General features: G+C 47.9%; 1 protein-coding gene across 3 annotated transcripts; it reads right to left on the bottom strand.

The window, feature by feature from the left end:
* Positions 1-11: 11 nt before the first annotated feature.
* Positions 12-19,634, bottom strand: rapgef1b (Rap guanine nucleotide exchange factor (GEF) 1b). Of its 3 annotated transcripts, none has more exons than XM_077736808.1 (30): positions 19,551-19,634; positions 19,332-19,465; positions 18,113-18,237; positions 14,404-14,657; positions 8,793-8,938; positions 8,552-8,730; positions 8,317-8,473; positions 8,142-8,251; positions 7,921-8,067; positions 7,631-7,681; positions 7,074-7,188; positions 6,791-6,977; positions 6,238-6,720; positions 5,567-5,769; positions 5,242-5,385; positions 4,254-4,355; positions 3,934-4,020; positions 3,213-3,298; positions 3,046-3,151; positions 2,875-2,950; positions 2,711-2,795; positions 2,537-2,629; positions 2,267-2,452; positions 2,118-2,202; positions 1,946-2,040; positions 1,791-1,869; positions 1,585-1,686; positions 1,430-1,527; positions 1,221-1,349; positions 12-1,145 (listed from the first exon to the last, which is right to left on the bottom strand). In XM_077736808.1, exons 4-30 carry the CDS (start codon positions 14,429-14,431, stop codon positions 995-997), a joined length of 3,510 nt encoding a protein of 1,169 aa, XP_077592934.1. In that variant the 5' UTR covers positions 14,432-14,657; positions 18,113-18,237; positions 19,332-19,465; positions 19,551-19,634; the 3' UTR covers positions 12-994. The 3 variants fall into 3 exon arrangements, with proteins under 3 accessions (XP_077592934.1, XP_077592935.1, XP_077592936.1); XM_077736809.1 differs by having other exon boundaries at positions 6,791-6,974; XM_077736810.1 differs by lacking the exon at positions 7,631-7,681 and having other exon boundaries at positions 13-1,145; positions 6,791-6,974; positions 19,551-19,633.
* Positions 19,635-27,211: the final 7,577 nt, after the last annotated feature.

The raw sequence follows: 27,211 nt of genomic DNA, 5'->3' as shown, positions 1-27,211 counted from the left end.
ATCCGTAGTATGAGAAAAAAAAGCGCTTGCTTTTTATTGAGGGCACAGCACAGTGTGACAAGTGAGGGCTGGGCGGGTCTGGGGGCGGGGCTTATCCACGGCTCTCCCAAAGACAAAAAGGATGATGATGATGATGGACACTTTGGAATGACAAATGACATTTTTTGGGGCCTTTTTACATACATATATATATATGTATATATACTATATACATATATATGACATTTGAGCAGATCACAGCATCTTCCCTCTTCTTTTTTTTTTTTTTGCTCTTTGTCCTGGCCAAAGTTCTTGACGCCGACCTTCTTTTACAAAAGCGAAAGAGCGGCACGCCAGTAAACCAACGTTCCACGCCGCCATTTTGGGGCCGGCGATGTGAGATGGCGTCCGCTATGGAAAAAAGTGGATATAAATAGGTAGATTGGTATACACACCGTTCGCTGACAAATAATGAGGCTTTGGGGGGGGGATGAACCTAAAATGCACCCCGAGTTCCATTCTCTGCTCGCCATTTCAACTTTCTGCGCCTGGCTGTTTTTTTTTGCTTTGAATTCCTTGTGAGCCAGTCCATTCACAAAACAAGTACACAACAACAAGTCCTTTGCTCATCCTGACAGTCATAGACGTCCAATCCATGGAGCTTTTTTTCCTCTGGTGAACATTACGGTACGACAGGACCCCAAAACGAATACTGAAAGGTATAGCGAGACGTACGTAGCATTTTAGGTTCATCCTGAAATTTGGCACTAATCCCAACTCATTGGGCTTCCATCCATGTGGGGGCCAATGGCCCATTGGCGACTTTCTCCAAAGCGGAATGGACCTTCTGGCGTTTCCCAAAGGCCGGACTTGGTTTGGCCAGAGCTCCTCATAAGCGTCCTGCCCACCCGGCCTCGATAACAAAAGGTCTCTGTCCGTCCGTCTGGATTGGTTAAAGTGGAATCAGTGTCAGTGAGGTGCTCTGGGCGGGGCTGGGCTTGGGCGACGCCCCCTCTTAAGTCTTCTCGTCCCGTTCGGTTTTGCGGCGTCCGATGTTCCGCGGCTTGATTTTCAGCGACAGCTCCCAGAGCGCCTCCTCGGCCAGGTGGTCGCTGAAGTCGTTGAAGAAGGAGACGATGTCGTCGTTGCGTTTTAGCTCGTAGTGCCTGAAAACAAAAAGTCAATGGAGACAGAAGATTGGTCTATTCCCAGTAAAGTCACTTTCAAAATGTTTGACTCACACTTGCTGGAAGCGACGCATGCTGTCCAAAATGTTGAACTGCTGCCACCGCTTGGAGAAGTTGACTTTACCCTCGATGAGGTCGGGGTTGCCCAAGTGAACGAAGGTCAGGTCTTGCAGGATCAGACCCCTGCCGAGGACCAGAAGCGGGTGGGCGGGTCACCCCGGGAGATCGACGTACGGACGGCAACCGGGGGCGGGGTCACTTACAGGTAGGGGATGCAGGGAGGTTCCACTTCGGCCAGAGCGGCCCGGTACGCCCGGAAGGACGACGAGCTGTCGATCAGCGTGCAGTATTCTTCCAGTCCCTGAAAGCGCAAGAAATTTAACGTACAGGGGCCCTCCGTCCGCTCGCCATGGCTCACCTCCGACGTCTGTTTCTGCCACTCCAATCTCCGGATGGGCGCCGAGTCTAGCGCCGACAGGATGGCCAGGTAGGAGTTGAAGTTGTTCAGCTTTCTCAGGTGCTGTCCAGAGATGGTGGGGAGAAAAAAGGAGTCAAAGGAGTGAGTCAAACGAGGAAAAAAAGTCAGTCAAAGGAGTCAATGGAGAAAGGGGACAAACTCTCTACCTTCATGATCTTGATGAACTTGAGCAGCAGCTTCTCTCGGTCCTGGGCTTTTTCTTGCTGAATGATTAATGAGCGCACCCTGGAGACCGCAGACGGTGGCGCGTTAAAAAGGGGCCGAGCGCCGAGGACCTACCGTCCTCGTCCAAGTTCCTCACCAGTAGCTCATGTTGTTAAAGTGCTCGGTAAACTGCGTCAGGTTGGGACTCTTCTCTTCGTTCTGCTCTTTGGCCCAAAGCAAGACCTCGGGAATCTGACCACGTAAGCATGAAGCCACGTGATTAGGATTCCTGTCCTCTTTGCCGGGGAATAAAAAAAGGCAACGCGTACCTCAATCTTGTAAAAGAGCTCGGCGTCCAAAAGCGTGAGTTGGTCGGCGATCTCGTGACTTCGGAAGTCGTGCAGCGTTCCCGGCCTGGGTTTCGGGAAAGTCCACGTGAGCCACTGCGCTTTCCCTGAGGTCGGATTTGGACACCTACCTGGCCGAGACGCCACGGGCGGCCAGCGGCTTGAGCGAGTTGGTACAACGCAGCTGCTTCTTCTGCTCCGCCTTGTCCAGGATATTCTTGCGTAGAACCCGGGCCAGGCTGAGCTCCCCGTTGCACACCAGCGTGAAGACCAGGTCCATCAGCTGCTTCAGGATGTCCTCTGTCAGTTCCACCAGACTGCCCACAAGAAAGGAAAAGTCAGCCTTACTGTTGTATATATGTCTGTTGTTGTTTTGTTGTTGTTTTTTTTGTTGTTCTTACCAGAGCTCATCCACCACACGCACCAAAACGAAGAAGGTATTCTTACTGACGCGCTTCTTGAACGTGTCCGGACTGTGGCAAAAACTGGTATATGTGCTTGGCGGTCAAGGAAGCACAATTCAAATCCAATTTACTTTTTCTTCATGAATATATACATTTGTATATTTTGGATATCTGTAGTGTAGTTTCTTGATGAGGTCCTCGGGGCTGATAAAGGTCCGGTAGGTGGTCAGAAAGGCTTCGCAGTACAAAACCAGATCTGCGGATGGTGGGAAGGAAGGAACGGCGCTCAGATGGACGAACGGCGGTAGAAAAAGGACAAACGGACGCTGCCTAACCTTTGCGCTCCGTTTCCGTGGCGTGGACTAACAAAATGTCTCCCGAGCCGGCGCGCACATCCGGTCCGTCGTCATTCTGGTTGGAAGCAAAATGAAAAAATATTAGCAAAAAATAGGCCAATTTCCAGATGAAATACTTCATTTTTTTGTGTCAATGGCGGTCGCTCTTACCTCCTGTTTTAGCGTTATCCGGCTCATGATTTCCTTGTGGTCGATGAGCGAGAGCTCGTCCACGTTTTCCTCGTCGTCCTCCGTCGACTCCACCGACTTTTGCCTCCTGCACGAGACCCCAAAATTAATAGAAACTTGCCACAGAAATGAACAAAAATGAGCCTTACCTTTCCACTTCCACAGCCTCTTTGCTATTGGCCGAGGGCGTCAAGGGGGCGGGCTCTCGAAGCACGTCATCGGCGGAGGCGCTTTCCTGATGGGAAGGCAGAGACAAAGTGAGAAAAACAAGTTTTGGACAAAAACACGACAAGACGCCCGCCACCAGTCGCGTCTCGGTCTGGTTTGGACGCTACCACAAGCTTAAAGGACACCACCCACTGGGGGGGAAAGCTGGGGCTGCCACAAAATTCCTTCATTTCAAACCATTTGAAATGAAGAAAACACCAACATGAAGGAATAAATAAGTGTTTTTTCCATTGGTTAGCTTTGAATGGATTGATGTTGGCAGCCCTAGCAAAGGGAGATAGCCACCAACCGACAAGCACGTCAACATGGCGTCCCACATGCACAACGTTTGTCACGAGGAACCAACGTTTGACTTGAAAACGGGCAAGCCAATCCAAAACGGGGAAAAGCCACGCGAATGGCAATGCCTGGAAAGCAGAAAGTTACCATTTTGCTGCCTTCTTTGACTAATAAGTTAAGTTTTGATGATCAATTGGCCTATCAAAATTCATGGCAAAAATAGTAATAATAATACAATTTGACATTTTTTTAAGGCATGATAACTTTCTGCTTTTTCCAGGAAGAGCGTCTGGCCATGGACGGACAGACGGACGGCACACAGGTAAAGCCCCTCCCCTCCTTTCTGATGCCACTCCTACTTACTCTGAGGGCCAGCTCGCCATTGGCCTGGCTGGACGAGTACAAGTTGACGTACTCGCCCTCGCCGCCCTCCTCATTTGTACTCTCGCTCTATACGGGAGAGGAAAAGAGCCACACGTGATGGCGTTAGGGCCACAGTAGGAGCACCTCGGCCAAAAGATGGCCTTCCTAGCAACACGCTAGCTAGCCTAGCATTGACTCTATTTGTATCTTGACTTGATTTTTCAATGGGAAAACTTTGGCATACATCGCACCCCTATTCCAAAGTTTCCCTTGAGTCGTATTTATCTATAATCCCCCCCCCCCCAAAAGCGCGTCCTCACCGCGTGAAGAGAGTCGCCCAGGGAGGACCGCGAGGGGGTGGAGCCCAATGGGGGGCCCTCCCGCTCGTCGTCGGGGACCGAGACGTCGTTCGAGTCGGCGCTCTTGCCGCCAAAGTGCCAAAGCCGGAGAGAAAGAAAAGAGAAAAGGAAAAAAGAAAGAGAGAGAGGGGAGACGGGAGAAAAGAGAGCCAAGATATCAGATCACTTTCAAAACAGCGGAAATGGGAAAAAAAGGCGCTCAGAAAATCAATGGCAAATCCACAAAAGACGTACAAAACAGACAGCGGGGGCCTCAAACTCTTTTTCAACATTTGGAAAAGCAATGCCACGCTAAAAGTCATAAAATCAATCAAATCAACGACAGGGAATTGAGGAAAACAACGGCTCTGATGATGCTATCGCATTGGCCACCACTGTGAGGCGCTGTAGTGCTGCATAGCCGAGTAGAAAAGGACAATAACAAAAGGTGGCGTAAGTGTTAGTGAGTGAATACAATACATTCATAGTTTGGAGACTTGATTGAATATGTGCTGATCAAATGCTAACCTTTCTTAGAGGAATGAGTGGAATTTTAATTCAAAGCAGGGGCCTTTTTGGGTTGAAAGCGAAATCCATTCGCTTTTTTTCTAATCCAGATGGCCATTTTTGCAAGCGACGTGCCATTTGACAACAAATCGCAATCGAGTGATGTTACTAAGGTGGCGCCAAGAAAAAAAAAAGAGTGCGTTGGCTAAATGCTAACAACTTGTGCAAACACGTCGCGCATACCAATACACTGACATGTGCACGTATAGGATTGCAGTGACTCAATCCATCTCCGGCACAGAATGTGACGTGACAGGCCCCGCCCACACAAAATTCAAAATACACACAACACCACCGTCAATGGCAGCCAGTTAAGAAACGGGGTGGGAAGATTGTAAGAAAAGAGAAAAAGACATAGCAAAAAAAAGGCACGAGGAAAGAGAAGAAAGAGATGGACACTCACCACGGCGGGCGGGGTGGAGGCGGCTTGGCCAATCAGGAAGGAGTTAGAGACGGACACGCCCAGCCCAGAACCCGCCTCCCAAGGCTGGAGGTGGCAGGAGAGTGAGGAAGAGGAAGAAGAAGAAGGGGAAGAGGAGTGGGAAGCCTGACGCAAAGAAAAACAAAAAAGAAAGAAAGAAAGAAAGAGAGCAGAAAAGTCACCAAAAGGAAGGAAAGAGCCCATTAATTTGAGTCAAAAGGTCGTCGGCTCGCGTGGTGACAGTTAGCAAAAGAAGAAGTAAAAGAAGTAGGAGGAACGTGAGGTGGCCATTTTTGTAGTCCCTTACCAGTTGCCGTTGCTTGGGCGGCAGCGCCGGGGGGACCAGCGGCTCGTGGACCGAGTCGGTGCTACTGAAGGAGTCGTTGAAGCCGTAGACCTCCTGGAAGCGCTTGTTGCGCTGCTCGTAGATGCTCTCGCTCTGAGGCATTTGGTAGAAGACGGACGGCTGCGGCTCCGAGTAGTCCTCCACAAACTGCATGTATTGCAGGACTGTCACAAAAAAAGAGAAAAAAAATGCATTATTGGGGACCAAAAGGGACATTTTTGCCCCCTCCATTTTGAAAGCCTTTCCGGGGCAAGTGCAGGAAGTGATGTGATGAGGGTGTGACGGGAAATGCAGCTGAGGCCATTGTGGCACATCCTGCTCCAGATTTCCTTCACATCATCATCATCATCAGACGTTGGGATTGGACCCCAAAAACAACAGCTGTTATGACGCCCAGTCACTTTGGCACTTTAACACTTAACAGCAACTTATTCTAAAATTTTCTAGGAATTAAAAACGGAAAAAACATCTATATTTTTAGCTGACTTACTGGAAAAAAATAATCAGTTTTTAAAACGAGGAGTTTCGGGTAATAACACCCATTTCTAGATCATTTTTAACATGATCTCTCATTCCGCTTGACACAAAATGGACGTGCGCGGTTATCCATGACGGCTCAAGAGCGTACTCACTGTGTTTGCTTTTCTTTTCCGGCAGAGGAGGCGGGCTTGATGGCACGTCGCCGTTGTCGGCGCAAACGTAGCGCGCCACAAAAACGCCACCGCCGTTGCTCTGCGGCGTGAAAAGCGGGAAGGGCGGCGGCTCCTCCTCCGACAGGTTGTCGTACTGGGACGGGTAGCGCTCGTACACTTTGGAGCCCCCGTCCGGGAAGGGCGGCGTCTGCGTGCTGCGCCGCTTTTTCTGGGGCAGGGCGGGCGGCGCGCTGATGCGCGACAGCGCCTCGGCCGACGCCGTCCAACCGTGGGGGGCCGGGGCGCTGAAGCGGGGGTGCCGCGTCATCTGCCCGGGCTGCGGCGAGGACGACTCGCTGTGCGACTCGGGCAACGGGCTGAGGCAGCCGCCGCCGCCGCCCACGCCACCGGGGGGCAGACCCTCCCCCACCGACAGGTCCTGGTGGAGGAAGTCGTAGTCGGGATCGTAGTTTTCCGCGTTGTCTGAAAGGGGAAAAAGGAGGAAATGATGCACAGGATTTTTGCGGGACACAAAGCTAACGGCTAAGCTAACCTAGCGTCTCGCAACTGGTATTCCGAGAACACTGTCCGCTGTCGCGCTCCATGGAGGAAAGCTGCTCGTCCGATTTGCTGAGCTTGCCCATGCTGCCGCGAGGGGAGAGGCGCGGCGAGTCCCCCCCGTAGGACTGGCTGCCCCCCGAGAAGCGCCGCTGGACAAACTCCTGCTCGTAGTCGTGCTGCTGCAACACCACGACGAAACCACTTTATTAGTCTGTTCTATTGGTAAACGCTAGGCTAGCATAATGGCTAGCTTAGCTAGTCAAGAGAGAACTGACCTGTCTGTGTACGCTGCAAGGCAAACTGGATCCCCGGCTCATGGGGGCCACCACCGCCACACGCGTGGGCGAAGGGGCCGACTGGCGTTTCTTGGGTGGGAGGGCCGGCGGAGGGCTGGAAACACAGTGGGCCAAAATCAATTGGTGTTTGAAAAAAAGCAACAAAAAAACAACAACAACAAGCAGACTAGCGACAAGGTGGAACCTCATTCACAATGCATAACTCTACTTCTGTAAACTGGCCACTTCCTTTTTATATTTCCCATCATTTAGCTGACTTCTAATCAGATGCCAATTGTATTCGGAAAAAAAGATTTACGTCGCTAATTTCGAATCCAGTTTGTGAACAGAGGTTCCACGACACGCTCTGACGGTTCAAAAAAAGGAGGGCGTGTTTGTGCGATGGAGGCCAACCAGGGGACACGCTAACACGCTCATGCATCTTTTGAGCAATGGCAGACGATGCCACACAAAAAAAAAGGATGACGGACGCCATGCGGGCCGCGATTGGTTGAAAAATGGTCACCACGGACGGGTGATGCTTTGGGCTAACGTACTTCTCCTTGAGAGCGGCTTTCCTTTGGCCAACGTCACAACTCAAGTGTGCTCTGTGGCCAGAAGCCCAGAAAAAAAGGGGGAGACAAAGGTGGAGGAGGGAGACAGGTTGAGAGACAACACAAAAGAGTTGGACACAAAGACAAAGCCACTGACAAATAATAGCCTTCATTTTTGGAGCCAGACTTACTAGCTGTGGGCTAGTGTTAGCATTAGCATTCTAAGTCTTATTGTCCAATTGCTTGATTCTACTATTTTCTATCTTCAAAACCAAGGATGAAAAAAGCATTACCTGAGCTCCGCCATCTTGGCTTCCGGCAGTGGCGGTTTGGGAGGGGCTACATCCTCGTCGGCCGCATCCGGCGGCGCCGGGGCGGGTGCCTTTTTCCCCGCCTCGGATTCCCGTTGGGTGGATGGCGCCCCCGAAGGTACGCCACCGCTGTATTTGAGATGATCATTTAGTAAAAAAGACGACTTTGTGTTCCATATTTTCCGCCAATTTTAAGCACTCACCTCTGTGCGGCGACCACGGGGGGAGACGGCGGCGGTGGCGGCGGGGGTGGCTTATTTGACGCGGTGGGCGAAGGCTGCTCTTGCTTCTCGATGGTCAGCTTGACCAGTTCCTATGGAGGTCAAACGGCGGTGGTTCAAGCCGCCGTGGGATTTTGCGGTAAGGGGCGGGTCTTACCTTGACGCCGTCCAGCACGGCTTTGATGACATTGGTCACCGAGGTGACGTTGTCCTTGTCGTCCAGGTCGATGCCGTCTAGCATGACCTGGTCGGCCCAGCGGATCAGGTTGGCCAGACTCTGGTAGACGCGGTTGTGGCAGGAAGACAACGCCGAGCTGTGGAAATAGGCGCTCACTTTCAAAATGGACTCCAGACTATCTGTATTGTTATATCTTTTAAAAATAAAAAGTGACCTGTGCTGTATGCGGGCCTCCCCCTGAACCAGAGGCAAGATGGCCTCCAGCACTTTGCTAGCCGAGCCGGGGAGCATCTCCAGGACCTTCTTCTCCACCACCATCTTGTCCACGATGGTCTTGAAGTAGCGAAGGGCGCTGACCACCTCCTTTTCGTGCTCCTCCAAGCGACTCACCTTCTGCATTGACAAAATGTCACCACCACTGCGCCATTCCTCCACACGCCAGGCAACGGACTGACCTTGTTGACCGGCTTTTCGGCGCTCTTGGCGGTTGGCTCCGGCTGTAGCTGCTTGCCCTTCTTGGATGGAGTCCTCTTGATCTTGGGAGAATGAAACTTGTCCATCAGCTTCATGGTGAAGGAGGTGAGGTGAGACCGCTGCGAGTCTGCGTAAAGATAAGGAGAGAAGAAAATGGCTTTTTTATTAGCAGATATTTACGCTAAATGTCCTCCAATGGGGATAAAAATAGCGCCAAAATACAGTTTCCTGACATGAGTCAATATTGAGTGATGCAGGGGGGCATGCTGACATGATCCTTGCTATGATTCACTTTAAAAAGAGGAAAACAAAGTCAATATGAGAACTAAATCACATTTGAGGTGCTGTCATCTGAACATCTAAATCCAGTCCAAAAGGTCAAATTGGACTAAAATGACGTGCATGTCGCGACTCTGACAAATAAACACCACACAAATCTGCTCATCTTTCACCAATTGACTCCAAATTTCCAATGGTTTAGCGGCTCCATTGATAACCGTCGTCATATTAAGAATCCCCTTGGGGGCCATTGCGGTGCAAACGGTGCAAGTTGCAACAAGGCCGGGCCGGGAGAGCAAGCCCCGCTTTGGAATGTCGCTCTGGTTAATGGAGGAAAACATCAGCCAGACCTGACGAGGTAGAAAAAAAAACAAAGCCAGATACACTCATCAAAAGAGCCACATGTGGCTCCCGAGCCATAGGTTCCCTACCCCGATCTATAGTATCTGACCAAAAATGAAAAAAAACTTTTCTGTATCTGTTTATGACTTTTTGAGCTCAAGGGTTTGGCAGATAACTACAAGTTACTGCTTTAAAAAAAAATCTTAAGTAGCTCATTTATGGACAGGCTGACTAACAATATACTATGTCATAAATTCATTTGGCTTCAGCAGCCTGCAGGGTCACAAGTATTAAGACATTTGTAGCCATCAATGGGAGGCAAAGAGTTTTTTTTCCTTTAAAAAGTGGTCCGGGCTTCAGGTCTTTACACTTGTTCATTCACACGTCCCTACAAAGTGTCTTTTCAGGGAACCACGGACGGGAAAGCGGATGGCATGGCCAGAGGCGGCGTCCTCCAAGAAAGACGACTTCATTCCCTATTCCGTCGCCGCGCCAACTTGACAAAACGCTCCGTTCACGGAGTGGGATGCATGGCCTGGACTCAAGTGGCTGGATAGTAGTACCTGTTCCCACTTTTACGGGCTCTTGCCTTCAATGGCGTCTCTGTTTGATGGTGTTGGATTATGGCGGCCCCAATGGATAGACATAAAAGACCACTGAAAGAAACCACGGGCCACCAAGATGAATTGGAAATACACGGAAGGTCTGAATATAAGCGGAGGCCAGAGCCCTCGAACAAAGCGTAAGCGACCATTCGTTTCTGCCGTCAATGGCATACGCCAGCGAGATGATCCCGAAATGGGCAAAATGTCAGTGGCGGGGTTTATGGCGGATTACCCGCGTACTTCCGTGACGCGGCGGCGGTGCCAAGTGTTTTCCAAAATGGCCCGTTGCGCTCTGGCCAGCTTTATCGGACCCAAGGGGGGCGTGTTTTACGAGGAAAAGCTCACGACGTATTAGTTCCGGAAGGAAATCTAGATTGGAAAGGACCAGAAATACAAAAGTGTTAGTTGGACTTGTTTTGGATAGACATGTTGAATTTTGATTAAAAGAGATGTTGTTTTTTCATCATGATACAAAGCTGCCTTTGTAGCATGGAGATGGCAAAGTTTACCCGGCAACAGCGGCCTTCCAAAATGTCCAGAGAAGCCGAGAAAGCTAAAAAAGAGCATTCAAAGTGGGAAATAACACACCCCATTTTTCTTTCTTTTTCTTTTGGGCTAGCCCTCCTGTTCCTTCCCCCGTGACGCCGAAGCCGCTGGCCGCGTTTCCCGTCCCTCGGCGAGCGCCGCTCCCTCTTTTGTGGACATGACGACATGATCCAGTAAAAAAAAAAAGCCCAATTGATACCTAAAATATGAAAACTACTCTTTTTAAGGCCATAGAATTGTTTGCAAGAATGGTTAAAGTCAAAAGTTGTTCAGTTTTTGACTGAAAGGGCTTGTTGACCATCTTAATTTAGTGAAAAAAAGGTTTTAAAAAAATATTCCTATGTGAATCTCCTGTATGACAACACGCCCGTGGCTTATATAAGAGTAACATTTTTTCATATTTACGATATTTAGGGAGCGCCTTTTGGAGCCAGGTGCGCTGAATGCTGTGACATATCAAACAAAACGACTTTAAAAAGGCTCGTAGTGACGTTTTGGCGACCGAATCGCAACATTTTCTGCCGCTTTCAACTTTTCGGAAGAAGTATGTCGAGCAACTGACAGCCAGACGACGGCAAAAAGTCCGTCGGCGAAAGCCAGCAGACCAAAGAGACGCGCCAGGTGCTATAAATACCCCCGTCCTGTCTGTCAGGCGCGCTAACGTCAAGTAGCAAAACAAAGCGCTGTGTTCGGAAGACTTGTGAGAGCCCTCGACAGCTGCTTCCAGCGAGAGGCCCGATAACGTACTCAATTCTGCAAAAAAGATCATTTGTACGCACCGCCTCGCAACGACGCCCTACTCCAGATGCTCAAAAGTCAAAGTCCATTTTAAAGATGTGGGTCAAAAGGCGCAACAGGACAAAGCGCCGTTGTGGGACCACGCCGTGTTTACTTTCAATTTATGACCAGCAGCCACATGTGGCTCTTTTTCAAGGGTGCATATGGATCTCCACTAACCTGTGAGGTAAAATATGGAAACTGTGACACTACTTCTAAAATTCAGAGACTTTTTGTACTATAAAAGTGGTGAAATCACAAAAAAATATCACACATTTTCATGTATTTTTACCATTCAAAGAAATAACATTAGAAAATATGAATAGTTTATGGCTCTCTCTGTCAAAAAGGTTCCGCGGTTCATGCTAAGCGGCGAGGTCGGGGCCAAATGACAACACCCCCCGCCGACATGCTGTTTTCCAAACAAGGTATTACGGCACCCTGACGCAAGCCTAATCTCAACTAGCCCAATCGCAGGGACATGTCGCCAGTGACTAAACATGCCATGCAACTGAAAACAAGTTCACGTTAGAGCAAAAAAAAAAAAAAAAAGAAATACCTCCCCCCCTTGCCAAAGGCGGAAGGATGTGGCCCGGGCGAGTGGGCTCCCCGCGTTGGGTCCGCCCAGGGTTTTTTGGGCTAAGCAAATGAGCACCTCGAGCAAAGCCACACGACCCAAAAAGCCTGGAGAGGAATGTTCCCCCCCGCTGCACTCCATTGTGCCACACAAAAGCGTTAAGCTAAATACAGTAGCCTTTATGAAAGAGCAGTAGCGACTGAATTTTTCCAAAATATGGCATCATCCAGCCAAAATGCACCAAGAGGAAAAAAAATACAGAAAACACTAAGCTACAAGTTAAATAAAAGTCTGATAGCGCCGTTAGCTTACCTAAAATCGCCATTATAGTCCAGAGATTATAGTTCACAATAACAATTTACCCGAGTAATGGTCTTGAAGGTCCCCCGCTAGCGAGGAGTCCGTCTCCTCGTCGGAGGCCGGCCGGCTCCTCCTCCAGCTGGCGTTTCCCATCCAAACGACTCGGCGGTGGAAGCCAACCAAGCGAGCCCCGGACGGAGGCTTTTTTTGGTCCCCCCCTTCTAACTAACGTCTGTCAAGACTGGCATTTTGTCGTCTATTTCACACAGCCCTGCTGAGAATGAGTCAGAGGCTAGCTAGCTCATCGCCACCACGTGAACACTTGGTCAAAAATAAGCCCGGCAAAGTCCTTCACGGGCGTCCAGAACGTGTTGCCGTCCGTCCACGGGTCGCCCCGAGAGATTCCCATCGTTTTTCGACGGATTCCCTCCCCGCCTAGCCCTCCTGGCTTTTCCCATGCTAATCCCAATAATTATAGCGCGGCATAAAAAACAAGTCTCTCATCGAGCCGACGAGTGAAAGTTTTTGCGGCCAAAACAAACCTCAAAATGGCGTGTTTTTTCTCTCTCTCTCTCTTTAACAATCTGTGAGACATTTTTGATAGCAAAACATAAGGGATTGACACTAGAATCGACACAAACACGCTAACTCCCAGTAAACTCTGTCGCTTTAAACGGCAAACACATGCCACCTAGGTGAGAAGCTCCAGAGGCCAAAAATAGGACGCCGCCCGCCGTCATACCAAAAAATACAACTTTTTGTTATTTTCCCGGGAAACAAATCTTGCAGATTATTCCGGTCGATATACTATTTTACACACAAGTGACATGTTGAGCCCCCGGTAACTATAGCGATGGTAAAGAATGTAGACATGCGACATCTCCCGTCAAGCCGGCGAGCTCCGAGCGCCTTTTGCCGCCGCGCTCGCTACGGCAACCATTTGGCACGTCGGACGATAAACCAAACAACAAAAGACACAAACAACTAGCTATGCAAAGTACTATTAACGCATTCAAAGAAAAATACTTTTGTTTTGGGTCAACTATATTAAAAAGTTAAGTGGCGGAATCTTACTATGGCAAACAGACACATAAAATACGGTATATTATTTGGAGATTACTAGCTTGCAGAAAATAATTGTAAAAAAACATGCTTAGATGAACAACAAGAAAAATCTTTGTTTTTCTGAATATGCAATTCATCACAGTTAGAAGCTGAATTTATCGCATTTTGCCCTGTTTTCTGAAAATCCTCAAAACTGGCAGTGATTACGATGTTATGTTAATGTTGGTGGATTATTATTTTTTTCTCAGCATGGTGGATATGACAAGCTTTAGTATATTAACAGTATCATTTTGTGTTTGTTTCACTACTATTAAAACAGTTGACAAGTATGTTATTACACTAAAGTTATTGTTTTTTTCAGCATGGTAGAGTCTACAGAGGATTACATTTATTTTTGTTTATAAATTGAACCTCAAGATCACGACTTGACGTGATAGGTTATTTTCACCAGACCGTTAATTACAGATAAGACAGCACTAATTACTCATTAAATTTATTAGGGCAAGACTTTGGGGCTAGGAATGAAAATATTTATCAAAACACGTGTTGTTTATGATAATAAATAAACCCAAATGGAGTCGAGAAAGTACGTCCACGTAGCCCAAGCAAACCAAAACAGCAGTACTGGCTAGTCGAACGCCAGCCAGGCTAACCGTTAGCCGCTCGGCTCCGTGCCCTTCGGAACGCCGCCTGCCGACTGCCGCCCTCCGCCCCTCGTTCCGGGGCTTAGCTGTCCGGGTGAAAGCGGCCCCGACAACTAGCTTCCCCTTACGCCCATAAAAAGTGAAAGCGAAATGCACGAAAACGAAGCGAAAAGGGAGCTAAATCGAATATTAATGCACCGTGTTTACTAACGAGGAAGGATGCCGGTGGAGTAGCCCCCCACCAAAAAAAAAAAGAAAAAAGAAAAGGGGAAAAAAAGAAGCTAAAGCGCTAAGCTACCACAGCATCAAGACCGAGGCCCAATTGGACAAGCGGATATATGCAATGACTACTAGTCAAAGAGGAGAGGAGAGCGGAGGTCCCCCCCGGCCTCGCCTCGCCAAAAACTCGCCCAGCCACGCCACGAAGTACCGTTACACGGCGCACTCCGGTCCTTACCTTGCTTGCTCTCGATTTTGCCCGACATTTTCTTCCCCTCTCCGGCCACGCTCGGGGGTTCCGACACAAACACTGGAGCCTCGGATCCTATTCCCTCCTCTTCCCCAGGCCAAAGTGTCGGTCGGAGGTTTCCGCTGGGTTCGAAACGATGTATCCGTCTTCCGCACGCATGGTGCTGGGGTGAAAAGAGGCCGCTCTTGAGACGCGCCTGTCCGCCGCTGGCTGCGCTTTCTCTGGGCTCCACACGTTGACGTCTGGAGGGGGGGGAAGCGGAGAATCACGATGAGGAACCGCAACCAGACAGCCCGAGACCATCAGCGACTCTCTGTGGTAGGAATGAGTAACTGCAACCTGTCAACAACGTGCCTGTGTGAGAAGCCCCAGGCCCACTAACTCCATCTGCTGCAATTGACGGCAACTGACGTCCAACTGATTAAAATAAATAAATAAAGGACTCATTGGCTAAAATTATGAATGGAAGGATCACAATTGATGACCCTAACGATCCATGGACAAATCCAATAGTATTTCTAGTTGGCTGACTCTAAGGCTAAATAATTAAATCCCTCTTTGAATTGACTCTGAAGCAAAACAAAGTAGAATAAACGATTCATCTCATACGACTCCTTGGGGCATCTCGAGTTAAAACAATACATCGAATGCTTACAACTTGTTCATTTGACTCGAAACACTAATCTTTCCTCCAGGTAGGAGGAAAAAGTGTGTGGGCGTTCAATGTTTAAAATCCAACTGTTCTCTCAATAAAAAATGTAGGTGCTTGTGCTATAAAAGTGGGATTGTTTGAAATAAATCTTTTACGGGCTAAAGTCTGGTGGTTACACTAATATCTACATATATCTACCAAAGAAGCCCCACACTCACTGCGGCCCTTATTTTAGTTTGCCCAACCCTGTTAAGTGAAGCCGAGTTAACACTTTGATGGCCCACGTATGAAATAGGTCAACAAAAAAATAGTATTGAACTAGCTTTGACAGTTTATACCATGCAAAGGTGGTTTTGCAAAGCCTTTGGTCTGCAGGTGCAGCTTTTCCTATTCCAAGCCATCAGTCACAAACATAGGTGGAAAAAGTGGAATCAACAGGGGGTTGGGCTGCTGTGGGTGGGGGTGGGGGGTAGTAGCTTTTCGGCTCGAGCCGTCCAGGACCGACCGACCGAGCTGACCGAGGAACTTGAACCAGTGGGGGTTGGGCTGCGAGACCCAGCTGATGTCACTCCACTGATTGCACGCGGTGGACACTAGTATTGTGGAAAGTTTTCCACTTTCTGAAAGGCTACATTTTGTGGAATAGTTTGAAATAAAACCCTAGTTTTATTGGATGAAATGCCTTTATATTAAATCAAAAGCCTTTATTGTCATCATACACTGCTGTGTATAATAATATTTATAAAATATCATTAAAAAAATGAGTCTAAATGGTCAAAATTCTGCACTTTGATGGCCCACGTTTGAAATAGGTCCAAAAAATGTATTGAACTGGCTGCTTTTTGTTTTCCAATCCATCCGGGACATATACATAGGTGACAAAATTGAATCTACGGGGGTTGGGTAGCTGTGGGTGGGGTGGGGGTTTGCTTTTCGCTCGAGCCGTCCAAGACCGACCGACCGAGCTGACTGAGGAACTTGAACCAACGGGGGTTGGGCTGCGAGACGCACCTGATGCCAATCCACTGATTGCACGCGTGCGACATTAGTATTGAGGAAAGCTTTCCTCTTTATGAAAACACACATTTTGAGGAATAGTTTGAAATGTAAGCCCTATTTATGGGATGCTATGCCTTTATATCAAATCAAAAGCATTTATTGTCATCATACATCGCTGCGTATAATGAAATTTATAAAATATCATTAAAAAAGTTGCTCTTGAATAAGTCGAAATGGTCAAATGTCTGCACTTTGATGGCCCACGTTTGAAATAGGCCCCCAAAAAAGTATCGAACTGGCTACTTTTTGTTTTCCAATCCATCCAGGACATATACATAGGTGACAAAAACGAATCGACGGGGGTTGGGTAGCTGTGGGTGGGGTGGGGGTTTGCGTTTTGCTCGAGCCGTCCAAAACCGACCGACCGAGCTGACTTGCAAACTTGAAGCCACGGGGGTTGGGCTGCGACAAGCATCTGACGCCAATCCACTGATTGCACGCGTGCGACACTAGTATTGAGGAAAGCTTTCCTCTTTATGAAAACACACATTTTGAGGAATAGTTTGAAATGTAAGCCCTATTTATGGGATGCTATGCCTTTATATCAAATCAAAAGCATTTATTGTCATCATACACCGCTGCGTATAATGAAATTTATAAAATATCATTAAAAAAGTTGCTCTTGAATAAGTCAAAATGGTTAAAAGTCTGTACTTTGATGGCCCACGTTTGAAATAGGCCCCCAAAAAAGTATCCAACTGGCTACTTTTTGTTTTCCAATCCATCCAGGACATATACATAGGTGACAAAAATGAATCGACGGGGGTTGGGTAGCTGTGGGTGAGGTGGGGTGGGGGTAGCTTTTCACTCGAGCCGTCCAGGACCGACCGAGGGAGCTGACCGAGGAACTTGAACCAGCGGGGGTTGGGCTGCGAGACGCAGCTGACGGCAATCCACTGATTGCACGCAGTGGACATTAGTATTGCAGAAAGTTTCCTCTTTAGAAGTTGAAACCAAAGCACTGACTTTTGCCCTTATATTTTAGTCTACCTAGCCCTGTTAAATAAATGGCTAGTCTTATGGGATGCTACGTCTTCCTTCATATGACCTATGTTTGAAATAGGTCCAAAAAAAATGTTGGCCGCACCTATGTGGAGTGTAGAGGAATCCCTAACCCGAGGCTATCAAATGTGGCTTCAGGTACTCGGGCAATACAATGGAGCGCTCAAATGAGCGACAGACTTGTCAGGGCAGGACTTAACTTGCTTTTTCTGACTTTTTTTCCCTCTTCACAGCCTTCACTTTAAGGTTAACTTTTAGTTGAGGGGCCTCTTTGCCCTTGAATTATTCTAAAATATACTTAGAAGTAGCTTTTACTCATCCCTACAATAATACTTTGTGTATATAAATGAGTTAATAACCGCTATTTGGGTAATGAATGGGTCTTGCATCATCGTATGGGACATGAGGGACACATTGTTACTTGGCTGCTTACTAAAGGGGCGGAGCCACGAATAAAATTTCACTTGGACCTGCCTAATAGTACTGGAAAAAGTTTTTTTGTCAAGCACTCATGAATATGTCACTGTTAGTGTTTCATTTTTCTCATTTTATTGAGCGTAAAGTACGCTATGCTAACTATGCCACTCCTGCTGCCACCTAGTGGCTGCAACATTAGTTGCCCCTGTACAACTTTGAATTTATTATTATTATTATTTTTAGCACACATGTTTTTGGTTTGTTTTATATATAAATATGTATATCTTAGCCCAACCAGGGATGGTTGCCATCATACGGTTGGCCACAGGGTGGCAGAAAAGTACTGTTTCTTCCTAAAGCGATGTGATGTTTTTTTTTATTTTGGGGCCTGGAATTACTGCTGATGGGATGTAAAATAGGGTGGGTGTGGTCTAAATGGGGTAGGGGGGCCTGTAACTATTGACATTTCTAGTTGTGATTGATTGAAAAAAAGATCAAGTGAGAAGCAGTTCGGGGGGGTCAAAGGTCATCGAACGATCGGACATTGACGCTCTGACTTTGACTTACCGAAACAAAAGGCAGCGAGCGACCAGCGGCGTCCTCTGCACTCTTGGACGGGCCAATGAAGACGGATGTCTCTTTATTTTTCTCCGTGTGGGTGCACGCCAGCGTCAGTGAAGATGGAGGGAGGGCTGTTGGATGAAGAGGACAACACGTCTGGGTCATAACCTGTTCAATACCGCGTGAGAATGGAATACTCTGTCACTGCCAAGCGTGGAAGAAGCACCAACAAAAAACAACAACAACAACAAAGACAAACAGAATGTTGGCCTGATGGGAACATACGCTTAGCGGGAAAGAACGTGTGTGTATCGAGGCGGCCATTGTCGCTCGGCCTGCTCTTAACCAATGGCATTTAGCAAGTTGCTGGGGGCTGTAAAGGCAGCCTTGTTTGGTTCTCGCGCCTGGCTCGGCCTCCATTAGCCGGCCGGGGCCTCAGGGGGGGGGGGGGGTCTCAGGTGCTCGAGGTGTAAATGCACACAAGCAAGGCCAAGAAAACATCTGGCAAAAAAGCCCATTGGAGCCAAAATGGCGCCGTAGTGTGCATCTGCCAGGAAAAACTTGTATGTTGACAACCAAATGTCATTCATTTCCTTACTATTTTTTCTTCTTTTGCTATTTGGCTTAACCCTTTAATGACCAGATGGACATTAGTGTCCTCTTCCAATTTAGACAAGTGGACACCAGTTTTTTAAATCCATCATTTTCTCTTGAAATGTGGAAAAAAACATTGTAATTTTTGTTCCTTTTTATAAAAAATGTGGTTAATTCATGATATCTTTCCTGAAAATAATTCCTGTCCAACAAATTCAATAAAATATGAAATATTTTATGCTAAAAAAAGTTAGCAATTCGTGTTAGCATGCCAACAAAAAGCCACAAATTTAGCGTACCATCATTTAGGCTAAATATGGCCGGCCAGAGCGCCAACCAGCTGGGATTAATGACGGCGTGGAGCAGATGGCGAAGAATAAAGGCGTATTTTTACACCAGGCATTTTGATTGATGTGCTGCACATAGGTAAAAAAAACATGCTAAATTAGCCAGGGAAGGAATAACAAGGAATGATGCCGATTTCCAACTAAGAAAGATGAATTTGCGCTAGCGCTGGCAAAAAGGAGGTTGAATCAAAGCGGGGGAAAAGAAAAAAAATTGAAAGGAGGCGGCAGTTGTACGAGCAAGCTACGTCCTTTTTTCAAGTCGTCGGCTTTGGCGGCGGCGTTACCTAGCGAGCGCCGTTTCTTCGTCTCAAAGGCGCAGCGGTGGATATTAAAGTCTTTTTAATTGGCCGCCAGACGGGCCAAGAAGCGCCCCGACGTACTACACCATCACTTGGCCGCCTCCCACCAGTGGGCGTCGCTGGAAAAAAGGTGAAACGGAGAATTCAAAACATGTGAAGATGACAGAGAAAAAAAAAAAACATGGTTTAAACTAATGTTTTTACCTGCCCGTTGACTTCATTATTGAGGACATCTTTTTTTTCTTCATATTTCGCCATTTTTTTTGTCCGTGTCTCTCTAGAGGAAACATAGTTGTCATCCAATGAGAAATCTGAAATACAAGGCCATTCATCTCATCAAATTTTGCACTTATCCCCATTATAACGCCACTTTATAAGGACTTTAAACACCAGTATTGGCAAGTTAAGGATCGATAATTCTCTCAAACACTGCCAATAAACAGAATTTGACTGCAAAAGGCACCGGGGACCAAAATGGCGCCCGACGAGTCCCAGTTGCCACATTGACACGTCCCCCTAATGAGCTATTTCGCCACAAAAGTCAAGATGAGAGGACAGCAACCTTCATAAAAGCGCCCTAAGATCCAAATCCCCCAAAGTCCGCGTCGGGCAAGGTCGTTTGGGTGGATGAGGCTCCGCCCCCGTGAACAGATAGATTGATCATGTCAATAATTCTCTTTGTAGCCCCGCCCAGGCCACGGGCCAACCCAAACGCCATGCTTTGGGATTTGTCGGGAAACATTACAAGCGTGGGGAAGAAAAAGCACCGTCGGGGCCGGTTGACGTTCCGAGGGAGTCGGGGGGGACGGAGTGGGGGACGGAGGGGGGACGGCTATTTGTTAAACTGTGTGCTTGTGTACAGCGCATGAGCTTGAAAGCGCACAAAAAAAAAAAAAGGAAAAAAAGTCCCCAGGCGAGAACATGCGGCTGCGCCGTGCAATCAAAAGGAATATTTAATATCTGGTTCGTATTCAGCAGGCTTCCTTTTGCTGCCCGGTGACAGGCGGAATCAGCGGAGGAAAAATAAAAGACCGGGAAGAGAAAAAAAAAGGGGGAGAAAAAAATGGGGTGCTTCTTTTCGAAACCACTTTGAAAGCAAAATGAAGTTGAAGGCGATTTTTTAACTCATTCGTTATCAGGCCCGTTAGAGAAGATGAATATAAATGTATATAACATTCATCCAACCACATATAAAGCTAGAAAATGGATCATCTATGGTATAAGGGGGTCAACATTAACGTCAACTTGATTTAACCTGGGCGAGGCCATTTTAGATAGAATATTTACATTTTTTTTATTATAAATGGATTAAAAGAACTGGATTTAAAGCCCTGAATATTCCGTTTTTTATAGATCTAAAACAATGTTTATTTTAGCTTTTTTAAAATATATTTTTTACATTTTACAAAATGATTTTTGTCCCAAAAACAGAAAAAAATGATTAAAAAATGACAATTATTGATGTAAAAAGGGGGAAAAAATCAAAAAAAATAATATACATCTATACTCTATACATTTGAATTTGATCCTAAAACTGAAAGTCACCACTCATGATTGACTTTTTCGGGCCGCACAAAATGATGTGGCGGGCCAGATTTGGCCCCCGGGCCGCCACTTTGACACTTATTGTAAAATGGCATTCATTTGGATTTTTTTTACATGATTTTTTTTTTAATGTCATCTTTGGACGGGCGAGCGCCTAATGATATCGGAGCGGCGGTGGGACATCAAAGCGCGTTTGACAGACGCAAGGACGGACGTGGACGCGGACGGATGTCGACTAGCATGTTAAAAGATCCTTTCTGGGGAAAAAAATCAAAAGAAATCCGCATGGCGTCAAAGAAATGGTCTAATAGCGTAGGAATTTCCGCCTGGAGAACAACTTCCAAACCTATCTTCTCTTATTATAATCATTTTTAAACATTTTCAAACATCAGGCAGGCATCTCTTACTAAACCACAACGTTAAAAAGTCCAAGACGAGCCGTCAAAACGTGTTTTCCACCTCTAAAAAAAAAATCTTGCGGTAAATTTGGGTATGTTTACATGTGAAAATAAGTGAAATAAGATTCCTTCCCCGGAGGGTCAATTAAAAAGATCCTCCTTGGTGTTTTTGGAGGAAATGCGATTTTTTTTTTGCATTTAGCCAATGGGGGAAGCCAGAAATGAGCTGAAATGAGCTGAGATGTCCACCAAGAAGAGTTGCACTTTCTCATGAACTCTCTCCCTCTCTCTCTCTCTGTCCGCTCACAGCGGAATAGCTGATTAAGCACGCATTGATTAGCGCGGCCTCATTAGCATCCTGTTTGCGTTGACCCCCACACGTACACACACACACACACACACAAATAGGCACACACACAATTTTGCGCAGGCAGTAGAGCGGACGCCCATGGATTAACAAGCACAATATTTCTGGCCGGGACAGGAAATCGCTGAACACTTGTCAGGAAACTGGAAATCAATAAGATGCACATCATTGACCAAGCAAGCACCCCCTCTTCTCCTGAACCCCCCCAACAATCTCTAACCTCCCACCGAACCCCGTTAAGCCTTTTCGACCAATGTGAACGCAAAACCCAAATTAATTTGGCTTTTGGCAATGCACATGTTGCATCCTAGTAAAAAGAGAATCCATAAATAGTTATTTTTCGAAGCCATATTTTCACCACACACAGTGCAAATGTTTAAAAACATAAAAAATATACTTTTTTTTACCAAGAGTAGTACTTGGAACTAGGATAATGTCAGTTATTTTTGGTCCTAGTTGCTACTTTTTAGTGGCTTTTTGAAGGAACGCAATTGCTGTAGGGAACCTATGGCTCGGGAGCCACATGGATCTCTGCTAAACTGTGAGCTAAAACCTGGAAACTACGTCTGGAGTGTTTTCATGTATTTGTACTTCTAGTAAAATAATAACAAAAACGAAATTGCTAAGTATTTTACATAACATAACATAATAACCCAAAATGAATGACATCATGACCCAAAATGGCTGGATTTTGACACAAATTCGCTGTTAAATCTTAGAATAAACTGAATATTTTGCGCCTCTACTTACAAAAGCACTTGTTAAAGCAGTTCATTTGTAAGTAGAGTCGCTACTGTATACTTGCACAACTTTTCCTCTACCGCCCCCGCCTTGCCATTAAGCTCCTCCCCCCTCCAATCACCCACGTGAACGGGTCCCCGCCAATATTGCCTCCTCTTCGTGTATGCTTTTTCCTTCGGCCTTCGGCGCCAAAATATTTTGCCAGGCGAGGGGGTGGCGGGTGTCAGTCCTCGGAGACAGATGGCGAGGGATGCGGGCTGGACGGGCTCCACCGGCGCCGCGGAGGGGAGGGACGTAGGCGGCGCCGGGATCCTCGGCGCCGCGCTATTCCTCCGCTTCCCCCGCCCATCTGTTCGCTCCGTTTCCACTTCCAGGCGCAAACGCATGTCGTGTAACATACACCGACCGGTAGTTCTTGGACACAAATGAGCCCGCCCGCTAGGTGGAATGGCGCCGACTGACGTGGTTTTTCTCTTTTTTCTTTCCCCCTCGTTACTCAACAGTTGGTGTAGTTTCCACGCAATGTCGCACGCACACATGCTGTACCCGCTAATGGTTAGCGTGGAGCCGTCACGGTGGCATCTGACGGCGCCACCTGTCGAGGGCGAGCAGGTAAACAGCATGCGGGGACAGAAGGTCGCCACGCCGATCTTTTGGCGATAAGCGTCAGCGTTTTGACGACTAGCACGTAGGCTGACGTAGGCGAGGTGCTTTTTAGCCCGGAGACATTAAAACGCGTCATTTTTTACAGCGTACATACACAATTATTCGTAATATTAGCGTGCTATGCTAGCTATGACATGTTTAAATGCGGTTTCAATTCCGTTTGCTTATAAAATGTCTTTTGCTGGCCGCTCTGCAATTTTTTTCTCCATCTCTGTGTGAATCTTCCAGCAACAGATGGCCCGATTGAGAAATCAGCAACACGTTTATTTTCTTCCGCCGCTTATTTTAACAAGTATGTCCCCGTTGGACATCCCGGCGTGTCCAAGCGGGACTGGACGGCGCTCCATGACGTTCGAGACGTTTTAAACGAGCTATCCCAGCGCTAAAAATAAATTGGGCCTTTATCGTCGCCGTCGGCGGGCCAAATTTGGCCCCCGGGCCGCCACTTTGACACCTGTGCTCTAGGGAGTAGTTTAATAGATATTAATACACAATACAAAATGGATATCTTAACCTTCTATAGGATACTCAATTGAAAAATTTAGATTTCTTAAGGAAATGTACACCAAATGACCCAAATATGGCCGCCCAGAGTCAACAAGAAGTAACCTGAAAAAGAGAAGGTTCTCACAGGGAAATGACCTAAAAAGAAATGGCCTGGATATGCCTGAAAACCAACAGGAAGCCAGTTGGATCGGAGCCCAAAATCAACGGGAAGCGACTCAAGCTCAAATAGGTTCATCATAGGTGTATCATTTTTTTTTACCTGGGGGGGCGGAGTTTTAGTTCTAAACTGGCCATTTCTTTGGCCCGTTAAAATTCCCACTCCACTGGGGGGGCCGGAGTGAAGTCCCACAATACCCTGCGTGGTCCGTCCGCCGAGATAATGAGTGTGCCAGCGCCGCGACGCCACGCTGGGCGGGAAGGTCGCTTTGGGTGTCGCCAGGACCGATAATGAGGGACAAACTGGCGCGGGGGCCGACTTGGCTGGGGGGGTGGAGGGCGCTTCAAAAGGTACAGCGCGACGGGGGGGACGTGGACGGAGCTGGAGGAGCGTTGGAGGAGCGTTGGGGGCAAAGGCCTGAAAGCGTCGCCTTGCTTGACTTGCCCCAATGGCCGCAAACAATGACGTCATCTCCCTTTTAGCTCCTCCTACTTTGAGCTGCTGGTAGTGTTGCTATCGTGGTATTAATAAAAATGTCCCCAAGGAATCGCCCACGTGCGTCTTGAAATGATTCTTGGCTCTAATGAGGCTAAACATATTTATCGTATAACGGGAAACGTTGAAAAAAGACGGACAGCGTGGATAATATAGTCGGTTTTTGCAAAATAGATTGATTTGTGTCATCTGTGACATGTTTAGGTGTTCTACTGCGTGGTTTTTGTTCGGTTTGATGTCGTTTTTTTTAAAGAAAAATGAGAAATGTTGTCTCCTAAAAGATGAATCTGTCCATCATCCTTTTCCAAGATCAATGGCGGCGCTATTCTGGTTATGCTTGTGATCAATGATGGCCGTTTTGTTTTTATTTTATCTCGTGGACGACGGGTCGATGGAGAAGAAGAGCGGCCCGCCCGACGGTGCGTTCAAGGCTACTGGGAACTCTCGTTTATCTGACACTAATTCTGTAACGGATCTGCGGCGGAAGCTTTTACATCACTGTCATCTTGCTACTTTTTTGCTGTCAGCGTTATATATCCAATCCAACAAAAAAAAACAAGCTTTGCTATTCTTCCAAAAAAAAGCTAACAAAGAACAACATCCTCACCAAAAAAGCCGAATATAAAGAAATACACCAGGCTGTATATATGATGAATTACGCTTCCAAAAGGACAACCTTAGCCACGTTAGCGACATTAGCCACGTTAGCGCTGACCCCACTACACTTCCCTCCTGTCTATTTTTAGCAGGCGGGACTAGAAAGCCTTGGCTCCCCCCCCATGGGTCATCAAACATTAAAGGCGCCGTCTGGACACATTAAAGTGACAAAATCATCCTGCTGGACGTCCGGCTTTCTACGTTTCCACACGCCGTGGCGGAATGTCAACAATAGGGGACGCCCTTATTTTCATAGCTGACGACACAAGTACGGTACAAAGGCACCATTGGCTGCAATGGAAGGTGATTCAAAGTGAGGAAAGGGGCGTGTCGGGGGCGTGGCCTGCCATGCCTAACACTATTTGCCATTTATTCCTAAAACTCTTGGATTATTTAAGACATTCATGTTATTTTGCACAGCTTTTCTGTGGGCACCCTCTTCTACAAAGGCTAAATTTGACTTTTAGTCCTCTGCAGATGGCGTCAACTTTCCTTTTGGCGTCCGTGCCGGAGATCTGTGGGCCGGCTAATCATCGACAACGCACTCTGGCGTCTGGCGCCCCAACCTTGGGATGACGAAGATGATGCAAGTAGGCGGAATCGGGGTGTCACCGCGGCGCCGTCGTCGTCATCGGCCGGCTAACGCTCGCCACGCGGCTGGAGAACTTTCTGGCGTGGCGACAGCTTGACGCTCGCCCCCGTTCTGACGCCTGGTGGCGGATTTGAGACAGGCCGGCGACCGATCTTGCCAAAAGTGGAAACTTTTCCAGATTTGGCCTTTTTTTAATTCCTATAGGCGTGCGCTCATTATGATGAATATTAGGATTTGGGGGGAAGTGGGAGGCGGCCACACATGGACGTGGCTGCTTTTAACGACGGCCCAATAGACGACGCGACGTGGTGGCGCAAGGGCGGGGTGTCTTTTTTTTTTAATCTTCACATTTAGCAGCGTAAGACTGCTAATGAGAGACGTTATCAAGCCTGACATTTTTTTTTCTCCGAGGCTATTGAGCATGCAGCCCGGCCGGCCGGGAGTGGATCGGATTAATGAGGCTTGAAGACCGGCCGGGGTTGGACGGGTTAAAGACAACACTGCGGTGAAATGGGGGGGCGGGGGCGGGGGGCGGGGTGCTTGAGTTGGGTCGTGTGCCTCCAGAAAAAGCACCTTTGTGATCCAACTTTCTGGAGTGTTTCATCAGCCTTCAGTAAAGAAGGGGGGATGATGGGGGAGATACGTCGCCCCCGGGAAGGCAAGGGCTTTCTCTCATCTTAAGGTTGAGGGGGCAGAATTGATGAATCCGCCTTACAAGTGGCGCGAAACATAAGCCCACTTAATGGGGTGCTGACCTTGCTTGCCTTTTAGGACAAAAAGTCTTGAAAGGGTGACCATTTTTGTCTTTGGGGAGAAAAACCTTTCGGTTTTTGGGATTCAAACTCAGGTTTTTGGACACTCGGGCTCCTTTCAGATCCAAAATGTCCCCAAGTGAGAAATATCGGAAGGAAATGATGAAGTTGCAACTGGCAAGCGCCGTTCAAGCGGATGCCGTCGATACTTTCTCTGACATTGCGGGTGAGGAGATTAATATTCAACATGTCCTTCTATCCCGACCGAGTACATCACGGCGCATCTTTTTCAACGAGCGCTTCTTAATTGCATTCGGATCAAAAGCTGCCAGCTTCCACTCGCCTCTCATTTGCCAGCCAGCCAGCGAACGGGGAGCGGCGCCGACACCCCCGGGGGCTGTGGCCGTGTCAATATCGCCGTGAACCGGCGCTAAACGACAGTGAGCTCACATACGGAGGCGGCGGCGGCGGCGACGTCGATCGTTGGCGCGTCGATGGCGGCCCGACGGGTCATGGCAAAGTGTCCTGATTAATGCTCATCGATCCGTGGTCGTCGACCTCGCCGCGTTAGCGGAAGGTGACGTGTCGGAAAAGCTTACGCTCGTCAACGACGTTCGGGTACGCCGTTGATTGGACGGGAAACAAAAAAAAACAGTCTATCTCTGCAATAACCCTCCGCACCAGAAGAGGGAGCTAGCACAAGGGCACCATTTGCCACAAATGAGGTCAAAAGAAGTGCCTCTATTTACTTTTTGCTTCCGTTTCCACCTCTGGGGTCTCGAACGCCCGACTCAGCACACCTGGGCCGTCCGTCACTGGCTCCCTCCCTCTCACCTTGAGTGGTGGGCCACGTTCCCAGGCGCGCCGATCGATACGGGCGCCGCAAGGTCGCGCTGGAATTGGATTGCTAATGAAGCCCGACACCGGCGGCCGGCGTCACCCGATCTCGCCGCCGCCAACGCCGTTGCCGCCTTTTCCCTTCCTCTAT

Source organism: Stigmatopora nigra, chromosome 17 (assembly GCF_051989575.1).
Source record: "Stigmatopora nigra isolate UIUO_SnigA chromosome 17, RoL_Snig_1.1, whole genome shotgun sequence".
Taxonomy (NCBI): domain Eukaryota; kingdom Metazoa; phylum Chordata; class Actinopteri; order Syngnathiformes; family Syngnathidae; genus Stigmatopora; species Stigmatopora nigra.
Note: the sequence above shows the minus strand (reverse complement) of the source record. Positions and strands in the feature narration are given on the sequence as shown.